Source organism: Lacerta agilis, chromosome 2 (genome assembly GCF_009819535.1).
Source record: "Lacerta agilis isolate rLacAgi1 chromosome 2, rLacAgi1.pri, whole genome shotgun sequence".
NCBI lineage: Eukaryota > Metazoa > Chordata > Lepidosauria > Squamata > Lacertidae > Lacerta > Lacerta agilis.
Genome location: NC_046313.1, coordinates 44,936,003 through 44,960,155, shown reverse-complemented (window position 1 = coordinate 44,960,155; position 24,153 = coordinate 44,936,003). Strand labels below are relative to the sequence as shown.

Genomic DNA, 24,153 nt, shown 5'->3' with positions numbered 1-24,153 from the left:
AGGCACTGATATATTACTGAGATAGGAAAGTTGCTCATCTAAGGAGAAGTGGCTACACAGGAAGTGGCTACGGTGGAGAAGTACAGCACATACTTTCTATAGAGAAAGTCCTAGCCTCAATCCCTGGGATCTTCAGGCAGTTCTGTAGAAAGAATCCTGTCTGAAACCCTGAAGACCTGCTTCCAGTCATAATAGACAATACTGAGTTAGATGGACCAATGGCCTGACAAAATAAAGTAGCTTTTATGTAGCCAAGATACTGTTGTGTTGAGGTGGGATTATAATCTTAAAACAGCACAGCCTCTAAGACTTGCATTGGGAAATAATTTGTTAAGGAGGGTTTATACCAAATGCTACTCTTCTTGAATGCAATAGAAGATGAAAAGTGGGTTCTGCAGCCAAACATGTTGACACAAGATATTTAGGATCAAGGTAATAGAATGCAAAAGACCCACTTATCCATATTACAGAAATAAAATCTGCCTCACAACAGAAAATAATATTTGAATGTCCGCAGTTTGTTTAGAGCAGCAGAAGTGTGACAGGATTATATTTCTAGAGTTGAAGTTCTTTGCCTTTGTGTTGTTTCAGGATGCAAGGGAAAGCCTTTATCTGTGTGACTTTTTATCCTGAACTCAAACAATGTTCCTTTGCTCTTGGGATACTCCTTCCAATTGCATATTCAAGGCACTCACTACATGCAGTGATCTGGCAACAAAGGAAGTAGCTTTATACTCCTTCTCCCTCCTTGAGGCATCAACTATCACACAAACAGTACTTTAATTTTTTTTAAGAAGCATTGTTATATTTTTGGAAGCCCCCAATACATTCCATTCAGGGTAAGTAAATGGAGCAAAATCTGGAAAACCCTTTAGTGCATCTCCTGTTCACTGCACTGAGCCAGCCATCTATCTTGCCATGCCTGAATGCCCCCTGTCATGTGCTATTTGTTCCATGGCCTGTTGCCCAAAGGCCTGTCTTAAAAAACAAGATGATGCAATTTAGAGGTTTAGCCTAGTGCCGAGAGTTCAACTTGCAGCTAAATCAAAAGGAAAATTGATAGCTGGTGAGCCTAACAGTGTCTGAATTGGGAAGCAATAGGTGTATCAGACCCTGTTGTGCTTCATCGCAGCAATAGGCAGCCTTGATGTGCAGAAGGAACACCTCGTTCCTCAGCAGAGCGAGCCCATGCGTCATGAAAAGGACCTTCCTGACAGTGTTTTCCTTGTTTGCTTCACAGACTAAAGTTTAAGAGAGAGGTTATTTATAGTCCCGCCTGATCCTGTCTTCTGGAACTAATTAATTATGAATAAACATTTAATGAAAGAGGTGAACTTGAAGCATACGTAACGGATGGACTGGACATATTCAGCCATATCGTACCTAGTTGAAGTCACAATAGTTTTCATTTTCAAATTTACTTTCTCCCTCTCACCTCCACCCTTCTCTATGTAAAAGGTCAAGCTGTTTTGAAAACACTTTATTCATTATTATGCCAGGATAAAATTGGCAGAGGTCTCACCTGTGAGGTCTGTTATTAGACATATTGGCCAGATTAGTCTGTATGCTAAGTTTTTAAGAAAACAATACAACAACACAGTAATAAAGAATCTAATTCAGGGCCAAGTGATTTTGTTTTTTAAACAAACCCTAAGGATATTTGTCACAGTTGTCCCCTAGCTTCTTCTCCAGTTCTATAGAGACAGGAAAGAATATAGGAAGCAAGCTTTCGGGGTGAGATTAGGGTTCAGCCTATGTGTTGTAACACAGGTAACTCTTGAGAAATTCTATGGTAAGTATAATTGAGTCAACTGCTAACTTTTGAAGGACAGCCATTACATGCAATGAACTATTTATTTATATAATTAAGTAAATTTATATCCCATCTGTCCTCTCAAAGGAGCCCTACACCTACTGAGATAAAAACTACAGAAAATGGGCATGGTTCAAAACTCTGGGGAGACTCCCATGAAAGAAGACAAAATCCCATGGGACTCAGAACTGGAAAATGAACTGAAATTGTGATCTCTTCACTGATGTAAACATTTTCCAGTTCATGGAAGAGAATAAAACAACCCTTGCATATTTGAACCTCTATGAGTGCACACATTGCTATTGCTGGATGTACACAAAAGACTCTTCTTTTAATGTTTAGATGAAAAGCTGCTCTGCTGTCAAAAAGTGACAAACCAAATAGGTATGACTACAAAATTGAACTGATCTAACTCCTGCTGAAAGAAGAGCCAATAGTATACATGCAAGTTTCCCTTAGTTTGGAAGGGTGATCAGGCATAAGATATACACAGAACTTATTTACTATAATCCATAAAGTCACTTTAGGCAGATACTGACCTGTCAGAAATAGTTATATACTACCAGTTTTATTGCTTGGTAGTATATGTAGTTCTATATTTTTTCAGATCTTATTAAACATTTTATCATGTTGTGAATCACTTCACTCTTTGTTGTAATTAAAGGGCACCATATAAATAAGTCAAATAAATAAATACAAGTAGGAGACAGTTTTATAATGTATTTCTTTAAATTTGAACAAGCTAAGTGAACTAAATGATGTGTTTATGAATCTGTTTCCTTGACTGCCTATATTGGTAAACCTTTAATGAAAACATGTGTTTTAAAATGCATTAATATAGGATGCAATCCAGATAGATGAAACAACCACTAAGTGTTAAGGGATTTCTGAAGCTCCCTAAAAGAACACACCACTGTTGTTTAAATTCTCCCACATTCAAAAAGTGGGGGATCTGAAAAAGAAAGCAGGAGAGGCACATGTTCACTAATTTTTCCTACAGATTTCCCCTTTAAACAGTGGTTGTGTCAAATCCTCACACTTATTTTTGCATTTGAGAGAATTGAAAGCACAACTGGAGTTTCTATGGATATGCCTTCCAAAAATTCCATATGTACGTGTGGGTAGGGCGATTGGGTGTCCTCGGAATCATGGCTTGCAGTTTGCAACTTTTGTTTTAATTACTTCTAGGCCATGGCATTTAATATTAGATTTCAGATGTCAATTTATCTGAGTGTCTTAGTGACATGTTCATCTACCTTTTACAGAAAGAGACAAGTGCTGTTTTCCTTACCCGACAAACATACTGACTCTGCGGTCCCGGAGAAAAGGTTTTGGAACGGATAATAGTGCTGCCTCTAACAAAAGGAGTTCGTAGAGGGTTAGAAGTTCTTTTATCTTTTGGACGAACTACTGCAGAAGATTGTGCAAGGCTCTCTGTGTTGGTCTCTTTATCCACCTACAATACAGATAGATATTCGTAAGTTTATTTTTCTCCACCAAAGTGCCATCAATATGACTGTTTTACAACTCTAAGGTTTGAGTGACCAGGTGAATTCTGCACCTTTTTCTTCATTATATATAGGTCATAATATTATCATAGTGCATTTCAGACATGAATCACTACCATCAAGTTTTAATTTAGAATCAGCACTTCTAAAAACACCACAGTACACACACATACCATAACAAGATAGAGAAAACATGAAAGTTAAAATCCAGCACAGAGTTAAACATATTTAAGGCTAAACTCATTCATTTCAGTGTCTCAAGTGCCCTGAGTTCTGTGTTGGAATTATGGACTATAAAATTTGTAAATACAATTTTATGTAAGAAATTAGTACTGGCTGGAAGCTGAGGAGGCAGGGTACCAGAAGGAAATGACAGGAGAAACAGAATCCAGGAGCTCTCCTTGTAAAACTGCTAACATAGAAATATAAGCCTGTTCAACAACTTCCTAGATTTGCTTGAGAAAACAGATAACTGTGCATGGAAGCATGAACGTAACTTGGTTTGCCTATGCAAATATTTGTTTGTGCTGCCAAGGTCATACAGGTATACTGCAATCTTTGAAAGCGATATATTTGGGCAGATTTTGCTGGCCTGATTCACCATATCTCATTACTGGAGGCTTCCATGACTCTCTTCTAACAACAAATCAGGGACTTTCAACTAGTTCGGAATGTGAAGTTTCACCCTACAGTAAGAGTGCTACAGAAGCTACTTAACTCACTTGGCAATAATGTTTGCAGGCTACAATGAAAAACAAAACAAAATAAACATCAGACCCAATACTGAATGTCTCTTGCTTCCTCCCTTCTTACCTTCTGTATGCCAAATGCTTGTATTCTACTATTTCCCTGATGCGTTCACAACTAAGCATGTGCTGTGTGAAGCCTGGCAAACAATTCACAAGCAAATGGAAAACAAAAAAGCTCAATTCCATCATGTTAGAGGTGAAACAAGGGCACTGCAGCAATAACATAGTGCTTAAGTCAGCTTGTCCTTCTAATCACCTGCTTACATAGGACCTTGCGTTCCTTCTGCTTTCTTTACCTTGATGGCTGCTGACTCAGCCGGTGACAAGGATGTGGTCTCTTCTGTTTCCCATATTGCCCTTCCACTATAAAACTCTCCTCCTCCTCCTTCTTCTTCATTTTCACTGTTGCCATCTTGCTCAGCATCTTCTTCATCTTGCCTGTTACATAACAAAACTTCACTGTGAATAGGCAAAGCACCCTTCGAACACCAACCGCAAGAGCTTTGACAAAGCTAACAGTATTCTCAGACAAAGTGAGCATAATTTCTACAGCACTATGAGATACATCACAATGCTATATAACACAGTGGCATGAGCACACTACTAGTTAAAGGGAGAATAAATTTGGGCTTATCAGTGTGATACACCACATTCCACACCATACCTTATTCATCCTTTGTGAGGTCCTAAAAACAACAACTCAGAACTACTACCCAGGAAGAGAAACCCCAAACAACCCTTCCACATGGTGTCACTGCATGCAGCAAGCTGTACTGTTTGTACTAGGGCTTATCACATTAGTCAGCTTGGTTGCATGGAATATAGTCATCAGGGATATGAGTCACCAATTGTGAATACACTTCACTATACTGAGTTGATTCACGCAGTTTAATACAAATGTTGTGCACTTCCATGTCAATATGCACAAAGGTCTCCAAAAGGTATGTATAAGATGAGTTGAGCTTAGCCCAAGAGGTTATAAACAGAACATTTAGAATGAGTATTTCACTTGCCTTATACGTATGAATAAAGTGATCATCAGACACAACCTGGCTCAAAAGGGCAATCACACAGATTTTTTTTCCGATCTGACCTTGTGTAGTTAAGGTTTGCCAGCCAAATTTGAACTTAATAAAAGCACAGCTCCAGCATTTCTGGGAACACCTTAGCAGTTTTGTTATCTAACTAATTTAAACAAATTAAACTGATTAGGCTACACTCTGTTGCGGCACACTAATAATGGAATAAACTAGAGCCTATGCATTCAATTAAGTTTTAAAAATACAGTTTTTTTTCAAAAATTAGAAGTGTAAAGGTTGACTTTTTCATTTCTGAAAAATGAAGAACAGTTAGAGAGAAATATTCTTCTATGGGGAATTCAGGGAAGTGTATGTGCAAAATTGCTACCACAATAGCAACAAAACCTTTAGACTACATGTTGTTACCTTAAATTTAACTCTTTCCTTTTTAATATTATCACAAAATCCCATAGAAACTACAGCACTGCAGTGTTGTACTACAACAGCTTCATATCACTTACCAGTTCTCACTAGTAAGTAAAGTGCTCCTGCTTTCTTCTAGCTTTTTTTCTACAGCTTCGAGTTCAACAGCTGTCTGTTCCAGCAGTGCAGATACAGAGTCCTGTGGGGAATGAGTTAATGACATTGTTATTTCTTAATGTCCATTTAGTTTCAACAGAGGCTATCATTACTGAAACCCAGAGAATAGTATTTTGCCAGCTAAGTACACAGTTTAGCGAATGTATAAGATGACCCCTATTTTTTTGAACCCAAAATTAAGAAAACAAAACCCTAAAATAGAAGTGAAAATCCGGACGATCGGTGGCAGTGGCAGAAAGTTGTTGATATGTTTTTTGGCCAATTGCCCTCAAAAATTCCAGCATGAGGTGCATGCAGTGGTGCAGAAGTAGAGGCAGCGGCTCCCCCTCAGTGGCTGCGGAGAAGTGATGGGCAGGAGGCTCCCAAGCAGGATGCCAAGGCCCACTCTGTGACAGGCCATGCAGTCCAGCAAACCAAGCTGAGGAAGGCAGGGAGCAGGCCAGGGGCAGGGTGGGGGTTTCAGGGAGAGAGAGAGAAAGGAAAGAAGGGTGAGGATAGGTAGCAGAGGCAGCTCTCGGCAGTGGCTGCTCTCCCTCTGGTGGTCAAGCCAAGAGTGGCTGCAGGAGGTGAGCTAGTTGCCAGTTTGCAGCCAGCAGGTAGAGGAGAGGGAGGGGACAGCAGGGAGAGGAGAAGGAGGGGACGGCAGCATGAGGGACCGCCTCAACCTGCCCAAGCCAAAATCCCAGACATTTGCTTAAATATTTGAAAAATCCCCCCAGATGCCCATGTTCTGTGTATAAGCCCTTGTGTTATACATGGAAAAATACGATATATTTCAGACCCACAAATCTGCGGTTTTGTCTTCTATTATAGTGTGCCTTGTGCAAAACATCTTCATTCGTAAGTTATTACCATTTTTTCAGTGCAGGGTAGTTTGGAACAGACATCATCTTGCTTATTTTTACTTTGCGCCTTCAGGTATTTATAGCTAAGGAGGTTATACCAACGCGTTGACCTCTCTCCAGATTTGCAAGTCTCAGCGAGGCTAATTTGTGCACCTCCCTGCAGAAACAAAAAACAGCAATGGACATCTTCATAACATTCAAATAGCAATGAAAACAAATGCTGAGAGAAATGTATGACCTTGAGGTACATATATAATTTTCCTTCCCTTGCAATTTCTGCATTACACAAATAACCATTTCCATAATTGCAGCAGCACCTTTTTCAGCTGCCAGCCCCACAGCGGGGAAGTCACACCAGTAGTATCTACAAGCATGCCTGGCAAGACCAGTTTGCAGAAATAGCACTTTGGCATGAGTGCAAACCCCTGCTTCAAGCACCATGGGTGCTCCCAGGATATTTGTGTTGGGATCCACCTTTGAATATCAACTGACCCATACAGACACACAAATAGTTGCTTCAGTAAGCACTGCCTACTGCAACTGCCGGCAGTCCCATATGCTCCCAAGGTGCTTGTGAGGGTACCATCATTAAGAGAGAACCAAATGCAAGTGTGCAACCTTATGGCAAGAATTGAAGTCATGCATTCATAAATTCATTGTGGCAGAATAAGACCAGTGCTAAAAATAACAATAGATAGTTGATATATTAAAGACATCATATATATTTGTATTTTTTGTTCTGCTTAGTTTTTATTAACAGTTTTATGCTGGCTTCATGTTTATAGCCTCTACTATTACAACAGGTTGCAATCCTAAGCCCGCATACTTGGGAACAAGCCCCATGGGACTAAATGGGACTTGCTTCTGAGTAGACATGGTTAGGATTACAGCTCTAGTTGTTTAATATATGAGCTAAATAAATAAAATTATTATTTTCCAGAAAATAGTTACAATGTTCTGTCTGGTAATGTAATAGTTATACAGGGAACCCTAACTAGCAGTCAAACGATAGTTTAAACACTAAAAGCATTAAACCATCAGCATAAACAAACACTAACCAAGCACTCTTCAAGGTGGTACTTATTCAAAGCGCAGACATCAATCCTTAATGTCTTCTGCCGTAATACAGAATAAGGGATTGCAACACAAAATAATTCATTGTAAATTAGATTGTCTGATGCTTCCATTAGGCTTGTGCGGAACAAACAGCTTGTGCTTTCAGAAGAAGGAAGAATAGCCACACGAACACTCCTGTTGAAAAATAGCTTTAATCAGCATTATTTATTTTACAAGCATATGTGGAGAGTATTACAGTTCGGCACAGCGTCCCCACACTTAGCATAAGCAGCAGGATCAATCCCAAATATAATAGTGAGCACTATGCTGCTGTATACTTGCCCTGAAACAGTAGCCATATAGTAAAGGTAAAGGGACCCCTGACCATTAGGTCCAGTCGCGGACGATTCTGGGGTTGCGGTGCTCATCTCACTTTATAGGCCAAGGGAGCCGGCGTACAGCTTCCGGGTCATGTGGCCAGCATGACTAAGCCGCTTCTGGCAAACCAGAGCAGCGCACGGAAACACTGTTTACCTTCCCGCCGGAGTGGTACCTGTTTATCTACTTGCACTTTGACGTGCTTTTGAACTGCTAGGTTGGCAGGAGCAGGGACCAAGCAATGGGAGCTCACCCCGTCGCGGGGATTTGAACTGCCGACCTTCTAATCGACAAGCCCTAGGCTCTGTGGTTTAACCCACAGTGCCACCCGTGTCCAGCCATATAGCAGGCGCTGCTATTTTACAACTTCTAATTATTTTAGCAGGGTTTCTGTTGGATATCTATCATACAGAGCTGGCAAGATGGAATATATGAAAGTTCATTTATTAGCATAATTTAGTCAAAAATTAAAGACAGGAAGGTACAAGCTACAGGCACGTGAAAATATCTGGGAAAGACTGTCTGAAAACCTCTGTTTCTGTCTTGGATTATTTTCTCCCATATTTTGTACACAGACAGAAGAGAGACAGAAAACTGTGATGAGCCACATAATCTACATAAAGCAAACAACAGCTTGCTGAAATTCCCTTATGGGAAGACATTAGGACAGATAATTATCCAGTTTCCCAGAACTATTCATTAATATTCTTTTACAGAGAAAAACATTTACAAATGGACTATAATCAGATAATGCATGCATTAATCCATTAAACCATTTATTAACTCCAGTTTATGCTTAATCTTGACTCGGAACTACTTTAGTTAATTTCCTCTGCTTCTGAGAAAATATTTTCAAGACGAGTACTCTTTAAAAGCAAACCAAGCTGGGTTGGTTAATGCTTTTAACATTTGCGGCTTTGCTTGTATGGAAGTTTCCTTCTAACTTTTGTATTTCACAGAGGCTTCTTCCATAACAGCTGAGCTATTCAATGGAAACAGATAGAAGGACAATCTGTGGTTGTTACAGCTACCAAACCCCATGCTCTGCTAAGTCCTGTACCAGCCAAGGCGGAAAAGGGGGAGTGGCTGGAGGAAAAGAGGTTTCCCAGCATTACAGTGGTCTACTCGCCTCTTCCACCCCACTCCTTAAACTGGGTGTGTGTTAGGTGAATGGGAAGGCTTTGGATCCAGCACTACTGAAATTATGATTCAGCAGAGCATCCAATTATACCAATACATACCACTGCATTGTGAAATTTACCATCATATTTCCTATGTATGGGTTGCATCCAATGCTAGTGAATCTGCAATAGGACTTCCTCTCCCCCATCCTGTATACTCACCCCACTTTGCTTTGGGTTTCCCACTAACCCTCCAGAGTGATTTTTTTTTGGGGGGGGGGTTAGGGGTGTGCAGGAAGTGGGGTGGAAGTCCCATTGCACAAGCAGAAGTACTTTTATGCTATATAGTTTGCTGTTTGGTTCCTCACACAACAGGATATTGAGTAGCCATAATGTTAAAATATGGAGATTATACCCCAGAAGAGTGATGTAGCAGTCAAAGTGTGGAAACTCTATTTTGTACATTTGAAAGCACTGTTCTTTTCATTTCAAGTTAAATTGTGAGTGCATTCTGGGAGTGGGGACTTTGACTTAATATAGTTTTGTACCTATATAGCACTACAGCATAAGCCTATATGTCTATTCAGAACCAAGTCCCTCCCCAGGTTCAGTGGTGCTTACTCCCATGTAAATGTGTATAGGATTGCAGCCCAAAAAAAACTCCTTAACTAAAGTTTAGGGTAACAACAACATAAAAAACAACAAACTGTTTTACTTTACAACTGAAGTAAGCATATTTGGGAAATCACACTTGCAAGCAATAAAATGGATCCTTTATGAGCTGGTCAATCGCCTTCATAACAAATTAGCCAAAAGACAATGAATCTGCAAAAGCACACAGGAATGCATCAAATTTCAGAAAATAATTCCAATTTCCCACGCCATATGCTAAAGTTGGCACTTATCTATCATTTGATAGTCAGCTTATTCAGTACATATTTCTCCCTCTCCCTCTCTCCTTCCCACAATCTTATACAGGCATGTCTCCAGCATGTCATTCCACTTACTTACACTTTCTGGTCTTGCTGTGGCAAGAGAACAGGCACATTATTCATCTGGGCAACTAATATTGCAAACTGCTTATTTTTGTCATCGTACCTAAATTGGAAAATAAAGAGAAAATACAACTGTAGGCAGTGTTAGAAATGACCCTAATCACAAAAGAGTTTGTTGATATTCTAAGACACTTTCTGATTTTTAGACCTGTGTACTCTTAGACTACTAACATGAGTTTGGCCAAACTGCGAGAGGCAGTGAAGGATAAGCGTGCCTGGCGTGCTCTGGTCCATGGGGTCACGAAGAGTCGGACATGACTGAACGACTGAACAACAACAACAACAACTCTTAGACTTGCCGAAAACAGTGGAACTCACTTCTGAGTGTATACACACAGGATTGGACCACAGGTCTACAACCACAAGAATATTTACCACCAAACACAATGGGATTTAATTTAAGTAATTAAATTTAGGATTAGGGAGAGACAAAATTGCTAGATGGAGTGACAAAAGTTTTTGGCAAATCAGAATTAATTTACTCAGGGGTCCATTAAAATGCAAAATAGGACTGGAATTCACTTTATATTTATATTTAACTAAATATTACATGAAATGTTGAACACTGAACATTATTTGCACAATATAAAAGACTCCAGAGTGGGAGAAGTTGTTGTGTATTGATTCAATGGTTTTTATATCTGTATTATTATTGTCTGTATTCGCATTAGGGTAAAGTAACTGCCTTTTGATAGCTTGAAATTGTTCCCTCCAAAATGTATCCCTTTTGAGCAAGTTTCCCATCCCTATAAATGTAGCTTCCCTCTCCTCAGCCAGTCTTGTTTTGTTGCCTGAATAAATAATTGTTACATGAAGAAACTGCCTCCTGCTTAGTATGTCAGAGAGCTGAAATCACTTACCAAAATCACTAACCCCACGCTACAACAGAAGTATTGGAAATTAATTAAGATATTAGTTCAAAACAGTAGAGAAATAACTCAGCTTACTTCATTGAAATTTGAACTTTAGCAGTCTTAGTTGCATCTTCGTTGTCAAACACAACAGCTTCTGGCACACAAGGCCTGGAAAAAAGAGAACATTTAGATGGCTTAATGTCTGCAATAGTGGGGTTGAGTTGGGTGAATCATTCCACAAAAACAATTACCGTATTTTCCCGTGTATTAGACTCAAAAATCATGTCAAAAACTGGGGCCATCCTATACATGGATAGTGGCATGGGGGGGGGGAGCACAACTTCCCCCGATACCACTGCGCGCAGGAAACGGTCTAGGGAGTGTTTCTTGTCTGCAGCTGCATGGGGAGAGAAGCTCAACAACTTTGGGCCATCTCCCCTTATTTTCTTAAAATTGAGTCCCCCAAAATAGGGGGGGTCTTCTATATAGGGGTGTCTTATGGATGGAAAAATACGATAAATCATGGAAGCTCCCTTGTTGCACTGTCGGATTTGGTTAGGATCTATACCATGTAATACATAAGAGTACCTTTGCACAGATGCTTCGTACACTCCACTGTCTCCAGCCACAGACTCATCTGACACTGCAGCTGATACACAGGCTGTCTTCAGTGCAGCTCCTTCAACCATACTTACACCTACAAAAACAGAGGGAGTAAAGGAAAAAAAAACCCAGTTTTGATCATTTATTGGATGCGTCAGCAAGTGAAAGACTAATCCTTAATTTGTATGTTGTTATCCCCTTAAAAAGAACCCTTTATTTAGGCAATACAGAACTTTAAAAATGTTTGCAACCAAGTCTGTCATATTGGGAAACAAAAAACTTTGCCTAAGGCAGGGGTAGCCAATGTGGAGCCCACCAGATGTTGGATTAAAATTCCAATCTTCCCTGACCACTGGCCAGAGTAGCAGGTACTGATGGCAGGTATGAGTCTACCAACACCTGAAGGGCAGCGTGTTGACTACTCCGACATAAAGTCTTGGGAGAAGTGCTGCAGATGATACTGAGCAAGAGGAACCAACGGGCTGGCTCAGTATACACCACTTTCATATGCTAAGATCAGGAATGTTTAAAAAATAGACTTCAGTTGTGTACATGTTCTGCAGAACAGTCTAAGAGATTATCAGGTAAATAAGACAAGGCCAACACGCAGAGGCATAATATAATTTTAGGTCTGGGACACCCCAGCCTCCCCTTTCTTTAACATCCGTTAACAATCTATATTGAATTCTTGCCTTTCCCCCCATCCACATAAAATTACTTAGATCCCTCCTCCAAGATTCAAAAGTTTCTTTTTTCCCTACAATCGATAGCATTTGAAACAAGAATAGGATCTTGGGCAATGCCAAAACAGCATAAGACCCAGCAAGTCAAATGCAGCCCGCCAATTACAGTAGTTCTGTACATTGATTGTCAAGACAGTATGTGAGCCCACCGTAAATTAATTATTGGCCTCAGTTGTTCTACTATCCTACAACAGTGGCATGTTCTACAACTCACCTTCATGCCTCTTACCTTAAAAAGCTGCTCATTATTGGTAATACTTCTCTACATGGGACCTACAGATTTGCAGTCTTTTAAGAATGCAACCTTTGTGGCTTCTCAAGAAAATCCAATAAGTGTGACTAGAAATTATTCTAATTAAACATTTTCCCGATACAGGTTGTTTCTCTCTCCTGCCCTCCCCCCACCTTTTAAAGCCCTACTTCATTATTATTTTTTAAAAAATATGGATGATAGTTTTTAACTGCATTAGCACATAAGCAAAGGCAAATTCCATTGTTTAAGTTAATTAAGTTAGATAAAAAAAAGATACTGAAATTGGGGAGCAGAAAAAGCTTTGGAAAAAAACATGATTTCACTAAAGAAGGGGTGTTGGAGATTTGGGGAATATACTATTTAGTTCCACTTACAAGAACATGTGAGGACACATGATCCCAGGAGGCCAGGCTGTAACTCAATCAGGCAGCTTTTGCGCTACTCTAAGCTGTGTGAGCAGAACCCAGGGAGTGGATGTTTTCCTCATTACTGCCCTGAAATAAACTACCTGTGGTGATTATTATGTCTGCTGACTGAATAACAACCCCAAATCACTTAATCTGCTTAGCGCCTTATAGCTTTCACTTTAACAGCCGCAGCCATTCTCAAAGAGCCAAGAAAGGTTAAGACTAATTACTAGCAAGATCTAATGGGAATAATAACCATTTCATACTACAAATGTGGCCATTGCTCAAAAGAGAAAGGAAAAGCTCAGGGCACAGTGTTAAAGGCAAACACCATTCCAGTATCTTTCCTTGATCAGGGTTATGTGACCCATTAATACGTTGCTTACTTAACACAACAAAACCTTAGAGATACTAACTGAAATTCTACTTGGTGCTCTTTCACAGATTAGCAAGTAAGTCTATAGGGTAGGTGGACTGTGCAATACCTAAAGAGTTCTAACATGACAGTCCTTCAGCAAGCTCACAAAATAAAAGCTCTATGGCCATCTTGTTGTGGACTCTTTGACACCATTTTGAGAGTCATTTTGGACTCAAAGCTGTCCATGGAGGCTCAGGTCAATTCTATCAGCTCCACCTGGTACGCCAGCTGAGACCCTACCTGCCAGCAGACTGTCTCATCAGAGTGGTGCATGATCTGGTTATCTCCTGCTTGGACTACATGGGGCTACCTTTGAAGGTGACCCAGAAACCACAACTAATCCAGAATGTGGCAGCTAGACTGGTGACGGAGTGCCCCCAGGACCATATAACACCGGTCCTGAAAGACCTACATTGGCTCCCAGTGCGTTTCTGAGCACAATTCAATGTGTTGGTGCTGACCTTTAAAGCCCTAAACAGCCTCGGGCCAGTATACCTGAAGGAGTCTCTTCACCCCCATCATTCAGCCCAGACACTGAGGTCCTCTTCAGAGGGACTTCTGCTGGTTCCCTCACTGCAAGAAGCAAGGTTACAGGGAACCAGGCAGAGGGCCTTATTGATTGTGGAACACCCTCCCTTTAGATGTCAAGGAAATAAACAACTATCTGACTTTTAGAAGACATCTGAAGGCAGCCATGTATTGATAAGTTTTTAATGTTTAATATTTTAGTATGTTCTGATATGTGCCACCCAGAGTGGGTAGAGAAACCCAGCCAGATGGGTGGGGTATAATAATAATAATAATATAATAATAATAATAATAATAATAATAATAATAATAATAATTGTTGCTGCTGCTGCTGCTATACAAGCAGCAATCCTAATGCCACGCTACTTTAAAAAGAGTCACTGACAAAAGGATGGTTTCCTGAATCCACCCAGAGTGTGGAGTCTACATACAGATTTGCTGATGCTGCATGATTAAGATTTTAGAATCCTTTGCACTCATAAACTGTGTACCATTTTGTTGTGCTAAATGGAAAGCGGTATATAAAACATTTCCATAAAAGAAAGAAATAAGCAAGTTGCAGTGTCAAATATTTCTGTTTTAATTAGAAACAGTTGTGACTGAAGCAGCCTGTTTGCATCTAGGTTGTTGCTTTTATGTTTGACCAACTCCTCTCCCACTTTCAAGAACATATTGTAGTTTCAGTCACAGAGCTATTTGTGTGTGTGTGGGGGGGGGAGATCTGTTGAATCAATAGACACTTGCTTTGGATACCAAATACATTAAATGTACTATTCCCTTCCCTTCCTTATCTGTACAGTATCTTCTTACTGGATATACATTAATAACAAAATTTCACCTCCACTAATGTCTCCACCTATGATGATTAGTACATCTAAATAGTTTTTTTGCTTTTTAAACATTTGTTCCTTGCTTTATAGGCTGTTTTATTTTAAAAGTATTGTTAAATAAAAGCAGTTTTTAAAGGGGGGAAATAATTTGGCTGAATGTGAGGAGGTGGGCAATAGTCACTCTACCTTGGTCCAGATGTTTCACACCAGTCTTAGATTCTTCCACTCTGTACTTCCTGCCACTTGCAGTGTTTAGACTAAGTTCAGAAAGTCCACTGTTTATTTCAGTATCTTCAAAATCCATTTGACCAGTGAAGGTATCACCTGTGAAGAATGGGTCCATCACTAGTGGTGAACAAGGTGGAGAGGGAGAAGAGAGTGATGACCTTGGAGACAAAGAAGTCAAAGATTTTGGTGTCCCAGATAAGGATCTCAGGGCCTGAAAACGGTTAGCAACATCAGTTTTCTGAGTTTTCACCACCTCATTCTCATGGATAGTAGTGATGCAGCCTGAAGGCCGAAAACCAGTGGCTTTCTCCAGAAGCAACATGTCCATTTTGCTCTGGTAGTCAGAGTCCAGCTGCTCAAACTGTTCATTGTACAGATCAGTAAAGCTGGCTGAGGTTGAAGAATCCTGGCTTGAGGTGACCAGAGATCCCCTGCTGGATGCAAGAGAACCAGGACTACTGCCAGAAGACAGGGAAAGCATGCTAGATGACAGGCTGCAAAAAAGAGAGAGAGAGCAATATTCTGAGATGAAAGGTGCAACTAAGAGTGTGGTATAGCAGCTGGAGTATCCTAACTAGTACCAGGGAGACCTAGGTTCAAATTCCCACCCAGCCACAGTTTGTAAGTCTAAGCCACTAATAGGGTTGTTGCGCAGGATAAGGAGAGACACTACCTTGAGTGAAGAGACAACAAACTCTAAGTCTTAATTAAACAGACTCCGGAACTTTGTGTGCTGGGAAATCCATCAGATTCCCACTTCTTGATGACCTTGCATTGTCATGCAAAAACCCATCTTGTTCCAATATGATATCCCAAACTGTTGTTGTTGTTGTTTGTGTGTTGATGCTTCATTTTGTTTGAATAATATTTAAGATGGGAAAAAATTATTTAAAACCAATTATCAACTGCTTACTATTTAAAAAGAACAGCCTAAATGCAATCAAAAAGCAAGATAGAAATATTTGAAGTAAATGAAATAAATGCAGATGCATTTTGTATAACGGTACCTGCTAGGTACATGCAATAAGATCCTAGCCCCATATTGTGTTGATATCTAAATTCTACAGGAGGAGACATCTTGCTGTATTGTGCCCCACAGTCACACACCAGCACCTTGCATCTCCTTATAGTAGTCACTGGGTTGTCATGGGGTTGAGGCATATATTGCAAACCAATGCAGCTTTTCTGCACCAAAGCAAAAAGCATCTGCTCATGCTAATGTTCAGGGCTTTATAATTTTGGGCGGGTTCAAGACACTGGGGGAAATGGATGAAGTTTTTTCTCCTTTTCCTAATACTGCAGTGCAAGGTTCACATAAGGAAGATCAAACAGATAAAGGATTTTTCCACACAATACACAAATAATCTATGGAACTGACAGTTCAGGGTATAGTGATCACTACTTTCAATAGCTTTAAAAGGGGTCAGACAGAGTAACAGAACTATCAATGGCTATTAGTAATGATGGGTAAATGGACTGTCTATGTTAAAAGTGTATATGCCGGCTGAATACCAGTTGCTAAGGGTTTAAAAAAATAAGAGGTCTGTTTCATTCATGCCCTGCTTGTAAGATTCTCAAGCCCAGTAGTGGGCCATTGATGGAAAAAGGACACTGAGCTAGGTGAATCACCTTAACCAATTCATCAGGACTCTTCTTTATGTTATTACTTGTATTTCAAATAAAGAACAATGTTTGAAAACACTATTTTGCAACACTATTTCAATCCCAAAGTTAAGACAGCAGCAGATGGTACAAAGAAGTGGTGCTGTTTTATGATTGACAGCATGTCTGTTTTCAAACCAGTTTTGGAAACATGTTTCCCATAAGACAGAATTATAGGAGTATACGACCAATATTCATGTGAAGTATGTGTAGGAAGCCTGTGGAAAACTTACTTTTTCAGCTGGATGTGCAACATTGCCATTAATCGTGTTGTTTCCTCTAGTTCTCGCACCAACTGGTTTCTTTTACTATTTAATTTCAATCTGCAAACAGGGGAAAAAAGCTTAAAATGCAACTCAAAGCATTATCCTATTAAGGGGCCATAGTAAGCCCTTCCAATGCAATGCCCTGAATATGGGCAGGGTGTAGTCTCCAAAGCCCTGTTTATAGCAGCATTTTGTTCTTAATATTCACATTCAACTTCACATCAAAAGCTTCTTACTACATAACATTTTAAAATGAGAGAGCCAGTGTGGTGTAGTGGTTAAGAGCAGTAGACTAGTAATCTGGTGAACCAGGTTCACGTCTCTGCTCCTCCACATGCAGTTGCTGGGTGACCTTGGGCTAGTCACACTTCTCTGAAGTCTCTCAGCCCCACTCACCCCACAGAGTGTTTGTTGTGGGGGAGGAAGGGAAAGGAAGAATGTTAGCCGCTTTGAGACTCCTTAGGGTAGTGATAAAGCAGGATATCAAATCCAAACTCTTCTTCTTCTTCTCTTCATAACATTTTAAAAGCAATTATAGTGTAACTCAATAAATGTTGTGTCAAATAGATCGGAACAGGAATAATGGGTGTCACCCGAAGAAACTTCCTATCTATATAACTATTCCTTTATTACTATTTTTAATTTCAGAAATTCTCAATTCTTCGGCATCTTGCACTTCAGATGCATCTTGCACTTCTGGCTTCACACTTTCAGGTACAGTTTAAGATTTGTTGGTTGTAGAGAACTTTAAGGCGGTTTGAAAAAATAAAAAGTATCACCAGCCATGTTAGTTTTGCATACAGAAGGCACCTGACCTTCTCTACATTATTCGTCTTTGCAAAAGGTATGCAAACTATTCAGGAAGAAAAAGATCTGTTACATAAGCAAGATTAGTTTCCTGGCAGGGACCCAAAAATATGTAAGGTGTTTCAGGAGGATTGTCTCTCACTTCCTTATGTGAACAGACTGTATACTAGAGTTATTTTAAAGAGAACACTTAATAATATTTATTGGAGATGAGAGAATAGGTGAGGCAATTTTGAAATCTAAGAAAAAATAAGTTTTTTTAATTGTGAATGAATGCGTGAAACCTGTCACATCTAAGGTACATTAAAGCCACGTTGTATTTATCTCTGTTATACGACAGAAAGGAGAACAAGGGTCACCTTGAGATTTGAGCTTGCCAGAGGCGGGGGTGGAGAGCAGAGAATGCTCCAGCATTTAGTGAGTGTAAAAATGTGGAACCTTGCTGTTGCACACTCAGTTCTTACAAGGACCTGTTCATGCTAAAAACATTAAAAGAACCCAGACTTGAGGTCTTGTTTCACAATGGCAAGCACCCCACAATGACAAGCACTTGTTTCACAATGACAAGACTGTTCCTCAGAACTCCCCACAACTTTTAGAGGATTCAGGGGCATACATTTAGTTCACATGGGAAAACAGCCAAACTACAAGCAGTGCAGGGCCACAAGTGCATCTGAAACTCTTTATAATATACCCCACCACTATTTGTCTAGAACAGATCCCTTCTTTGGCTGTTAGGAGCTGCCATAATGGTGTGGGTTGAGGAGATTAAGTCAGAGGTGGAACAATTCTTACATGAGTGGAAAGTGAGAAGTGAGAGACTCAAGGGATTATCGAGATGAAGGGAGAAGCAACCTGGAACACTGGAAGCTGTTTTATATTGAGTCAGACCATTGGTCCATCTAGCTCAGTACAGTACTATCTGCACTGACTGGAAGCAGCCATCCAAATTTTCAGTCAGGGGACATTAACTGCCTTACTTGCAGATGGCTCAGGATTAACCCTGGACCTCTTGCATGCAAAGCAGAGATTGCTCATCTCATGTTCTTTTTGAATGCTATCTATTAAAGTAGCCTGAGTGGGATCAAAGTTCCCCAACCTTCAGCTGTCAATCAAATTCAGCAGTTGCCCTATAAGAAGAGGTACATTGGAAGGAAAAATAATAGGAAAAATATTTTAAAAATTTTTTTAATTAAGGGGAGTAAAACATGGAGACAGTACACACCTCACCCAAATGTATTAAATAGTCCCAGTGGAAGATGCGTGTAGCAGAATGTTTGAGAAAATGGCTGTCTGTAACTAAGCAGCACCACCTCAACAAGCATCAAGTGGTATTTTTAGAAAAAGAGGTGTGTGTGTCCCTCTTTCTCATCTAGACAGCATTCAAATAGCAGGAGGGCAGCAGGAGATGAATAAATATCACATGCACTTAGGATTCTGGAATTTTTCAGATATCAGGAGGTTTTAAACCCCACAAACATGTTTTTAGTTCATTTGTGTGGGATGGCTGTTAGTTATGCACAAAAAGAAGCCTATAAAATCATGCACAAAAAATAAAATAAGATAAAGGACAGCATGTTCAAGTCATTTTTAGCGAGAAGAGCCTGACTGTCAGAAACATCATTGCAGACTCAAAGTACTATCCACCCACACACCAAGTCTAAAGAATGGCAATTACAGAGAGGCTTTTCACCCTGTTACTACTGCACCTTCCCATGGGGCTTAATCTACAGCTGAAATGGTGATGCAGTCTCACAAGATCCAGTCACCAAATATAATTCTTTTACTAACCAAATGAATTACAGGAGACAGAGTGTGAAAAGCGGCAGATTTTACGTGCTTGATAGTCTTGTTGTCAAACTGCATCCCTCCTAAAACTTTAGTTCCTATGGGGATAACATTTAAAAGAAACATTTGAGCTTAAAAATAGCTACAATTCTAATGTTTCTTTGGAGATGTGAGCTTTGCTACTGCCTAAATACTGTATCCAAGTAAGACAGCACAAGAAAGCCCCGTTTCCATATCAATGTCTGTATTTATTGGGGATACTGATGTTGAATGCAGCAGCTGAACACATCAAATTTATAGAGATTCACACCATGAGATGACACTTTTTGCCATCTCATGCCTGTTCATTCCAAGGTTGAAACAAATGTCAGGAAGAATGTCATGTATGTCAACAGATTTCTTAAGTGACTAGGGACCGGAACCAAGATTTTGGCTGGTAAACCCCAGGTTTAATATTCTCACTCTCTTGTAATATTAGAACTTGGGATCATACAAATAAGTCAAATACAAGAAAACCTGAAAGAGACAAATAGAACTTATTCATACCACACATAATTAAACTGTGGAATGTGCCTTTAAAAAGGAGGTTAAGACAAGCTCATGGAAGAGAAGGCTATCACTGGATACTAGCCATTATGGCAGTACTTCCACTGCCAGAGGCCTTTGAATACCAGTTGTTGGGAACCAGCACTGAGGTCCTGCACTCAGGTCCTGCCTGAAGGTTCACATAGGCCAGGGGTGGGGAACCTTTAGCTCACAACCAAGTGAGATGAACAGTCAATCCAACAAGAAGAACACCACAGAAAGGAGACCAAAAGTGGTGGTCTATTGATGCAGGCGAGTCACAGAAGAAATCTCCATTCTCGTTAGACCTTCTCCTGTGAGGAGTCGCAAGGCGGCAGCAAAGAGCCTAGGCAAGTCGTGGAGGAAGAGTCATGAGAGGCCAGGACACCTTCTCAGCAACAGTCCCACTCACGGAAGAAGGCTTAAAGGGTGTTTCAGCAATGTGGTCAGTGGCAACAGCAGCAGCAGAGCAGGATGACTGTTGAGGAGTTGTCCCAGCCTTTCATGACTCATCCTCTGCAGCTTGCCTGCATCATCCGCTACTGGCCTCAGAAGCTGCTTCAATGGTCCAGCAGCTCACCCAAGGCTGTTAACACACTGTAGTTTGAAACATCACCTGCCTGTGGCTAAGTGAATTGCAGTGCAATGACATTCTTTTATTTTTATTATAGGTATAGATAAAGCAAACAAAACAAAAGACTGTAACAAATGCAATTAAATTATAGTCAGATGCAAGCACCTGTAACAGTTTTATTAGGTGCAGGTATCTGTAATGAGTTTTCTAGTCACAAGAACAGAAGAAAAGAATCAATTTTTACTATTTAAACTATTTAAATTTAACATATTTAATGTTAAACGTACCTTTCTGTTAAAGCTTTGCTTTGCGTATCTCTTGCAGTCTGAAGATCTTCTTCTAGACGTTTTCTTTCTATCTCCAGTCTTTCCACTTCACCCTGAGTCCACTTCCTAGGGCTAATGAACCTCATTTCCTTTAGAAGTTCCTCTTTCTCATTGATTAACATTAATCGGTCTCGTTCAGAATCCAGCACGCCAGGCCAGGCCTCACTATCCAATTTAGCCAACTGTATTTTCAAATTTGCTATTCTATAGGATGAAGGAAAACAATTAAGTTTGCATATGGCACATATGTTCCAGCAATCTCAAAACACCTTACTGTTGGGCTCTCTTGCATATTCAACTAGAGCTGTACTGAACACCACAATTTATCAACTCTCACCAATCATATATAAATTGTGTCCTAATCTAGTGACATAAGATGGCGTGTCAAAGCACAGAACCCATTATTTCAGGACATTTTTTTTAAAAGAGAAATGATTGAGCTTGTTCCCATAGCAGGGAAGTTGCTGCTTAATTAATTTAAATTCTATAATTAATAGAAATCCATTCAAGCTGCACTGAAACCTTCTTTGCAGCCATTTTAATGTTCAACTGCCTGGTTAAGCCCAACATTGTGCTCCACTGATGAATTAGCATTGGCATTAGTTCCTAATCCGTGAATTCCACTGTGAATTTATAAAGAGTGTGTTCTAAGAGGATTGCTCAACTGTAATTTGATAACTTCTGTCAACTATCAGCATGGATATGGTAAGAGGTCAGATTTGTTCTTAAGGTGGAATACTTTCCACCTTCAAAAATAAAACAGCATTCTATGCATCCTACATAGTAGTGCTTACAAAAGTAAACAAGCCATCTTATAAATCTGGCATCATTCTCTCCCTCTAATTTTCACTTGAAAGAAAGCCATGATTCCACCTGTTCAGCATTCAATGATGGGGAATTTTAGCTTAATCATTAATACCTTGTAACACACATATCAGCATTAGCAGTAAGTTTTGTCAATGGGGATTGTAGGATGTCAGGCACCAAATCAATTTTTGTTCCTCTGGCTCATAACAAATGGAGGAAAAGACAGTTCGGTCTTCTACTTATGTTTGGTTAAATAAAAATCGTATTGCACACTTTCCTATGCAAGGCTCTTTATCATTTGCATTATGCCAATCATTGCTATTTTCATTCTTATTCTTGTTACATTGTTACTACAATTTAAAAGATTGGGAATTGAAGCTCAGAGATAGTGACAGGCAGAGTCTGATTGCCTAGATTTAGGCCAATGACTTGCAGCTGAACAATATTGGTTCTCAACCATTTTTACTCTAATTAATGAAATATGGGAATCTGACGCCATCAGAATAGGAAAGCAAACAGTGCTTTAGCGTAATCAAACATTTCAGTGGGACCAAGCCTTAACTGAATCTACTACAGATGTAACATGACATTCCATAAATAAATAAATAAAATTTAAAAATGGATGCACATCTCAGGAGTCTTAACCTGAATTCATACTCTAGTAATGAATAAGAAATTTATTTTAAAAGTAACTGGGATTTAATTGAAGAGGCACATGATATCTGAAGCAGGAGTACGTTTTTTGTGAAAACAAAACTAAGAAAATGCCCTCACAAAGTCCCTTGTTTTAGAATAGTGCTAAGCATGTCCTGTTGGCTTGGGTTTTTTAATGCTCTGTGGTTCTATACCTTTGTTTAATTTTAATAATGCAAGCCAACTTTGAGACCACTGGGGACAACTTTGGGGATCAAAAAGTGCTATATAAATATTTCTCTAAAGAATAAATGAAAGTTTTAAATGCCATTTTTATATGTCTGGTCATTATGACAGGCAGAGCAACCTCACCATGTTATTATTTATTTACTGTCATATATAGATACATGCCCTGCCTTTCTTCTGTCATTGAACCCAAGGTGACGTGTGTGGTTTCTGAGTGATGACGTACCCAAGCACTGACCAAACCCAGAAATGCTTAGCTTCAGTAAGTGGGGGGTCTCGTGTGCCTTCAGGACATACCCATGGGCATACCTTTGGTACTGTACCAAAATAGTTGGCTATTCTGGCAATAGAGAGTATCTAATAACAGGAACCCAATACCTTGTTATTCATGTTTTGCTATCACCTGAATAGGACAAAAGTCACCAAAGAATTTAAAGGAATAACTTGGGCACATTAATTCAGACTAGCCCCCATTTGCATTATCTTTCTTCCAAAGAGATACAATCCTTCAACAGGCTCTGAGTCTTTCTCTAGACCAAGAGTAGTCAACCTTTATATACCTACCGCCCACTAATGCATCTTTCTTGATGGTAAAATTTCCTTACCGCCCACCAGTGCTCGATGAAAGGAGGATTCAGCTTGTGCCGTAAAACCCCCAAATGCCCACCTAGAATCCTGAAACGCCCACTAGTGGGTGGTAGGGACCAAGTTGACAACCCCTGCTCTAGACAAAGGAAAGAGGGAAGAAAAGGGCCCTGTTCTCAGATGCTATGCATAGCAACCGGGGAGGAGAAAACGAACCAGGAAGTGATTGCACACTGGTATAAGTCTGAGGGGGCTTCTGAAAAATTGACCATGGGTTGCTTACAGCACCTACTGACTTATTTATAGTCTTTATCTGATTACTGTACTACAGATATTCTTTGCTTGATTCTCATAGTGGTTGGCCACTATGAGAACAGAATGGGCATTTGATGAAATCTAGAACGGTTTTTAGGTTCTTGCAATATCTCAAATTTGGCTGCAAAATGTTCCCTAACTCTAGAATAAAATCAACAGTGGCAATGGTTTGTACCTTCACAGTAAGCTGCCAAAATGAGAGTTAAAACTAGTGACCAGTCTTGACAACAAAACACTATATAAAAACTTTGCAACAACTGTAATAAAAGTTTATAGGATCATCACTTATTCTGATCCAAGGACACATTAGTTCCACTTGGGGGAAAAAATGTCCTCTGAGAAATATTTGACAGAAGTCCGCCTGTAAAGAAACAAATTCATCCTCACGTTATGTTCTAAATGTGTACTTTTTAAACTCTTAAAAAACAGCTGTTTGTCTGCACTATGGATTTAAGTGCTTATTGTCAATAGTAGTAGGGGAAGGTCCACTTACTTTCGCTTAGCATCTTCATATTGGAGGCGCAGTCTCACCTTCTCAGCCAATTGATTATTCGTGTTCACAATAAACTAAA

The 24,153-nt window shown here is 39.8% G+C and overlaps 1 protein-coding gene across 2 annotated transcripts in view; it reads right to left on the bottom strand.

Annotated features, from left to right (window-relative positions):
* The window catches only part of WWC1 (WW and C2 domain containing 1), a 75,021-nt gene that overhangs the window by 5,828 nt on the left and 45,040 nt on the right, over positions 1-24,153 (bottom strand). For both annotated transcript variants that reach the window (XM_033139837.1, XM_033139836.1), the window contains 12 exons: positions 24,075-24,148; positions 20,957-21,199; positions 16,904-16,993; positions 14,967-15,502; positions 11,587-11,695; positions 11,092-11,166; positions 10,101-10,187; positions 7,593-7,785; positions 6,542-6,691; positions 5,611-5,711; positions 4,367-4,508; positions 3,105-3,269 (listed from right to left, as the gene is read on the bottom strand). In XM_033139837.1, coding sequence (XP_032995728.1) covers positions 3,105-3,269; positions 4,367-4,508; positions 5,611-5,711; positions 6,542-6,691; positions 7,593-7,785; positions 10,101-10,187; positions 11,092-11,166; positions 11,587-11,695; positions 14,967-15,502; positions 16,904-16,993; positions 20,957-21,199; positions 24,075-24,148 — 1,965 coding nt within the window. The remainder of the gene's footprint in view (positions 1-3,104; positions 3,270-4,366; positions 4,509-5,610; positions 5,712-6,541; positions 6,692-7,592; positions 7,786-10,100; positions 10,188-11,091; positions 11,167-11,586; positions 11,696-14,966; positions 15,503-16,903; positions 16,994-20,956; positions 21,200-24,074; positions 24,149-24,153) is intronic.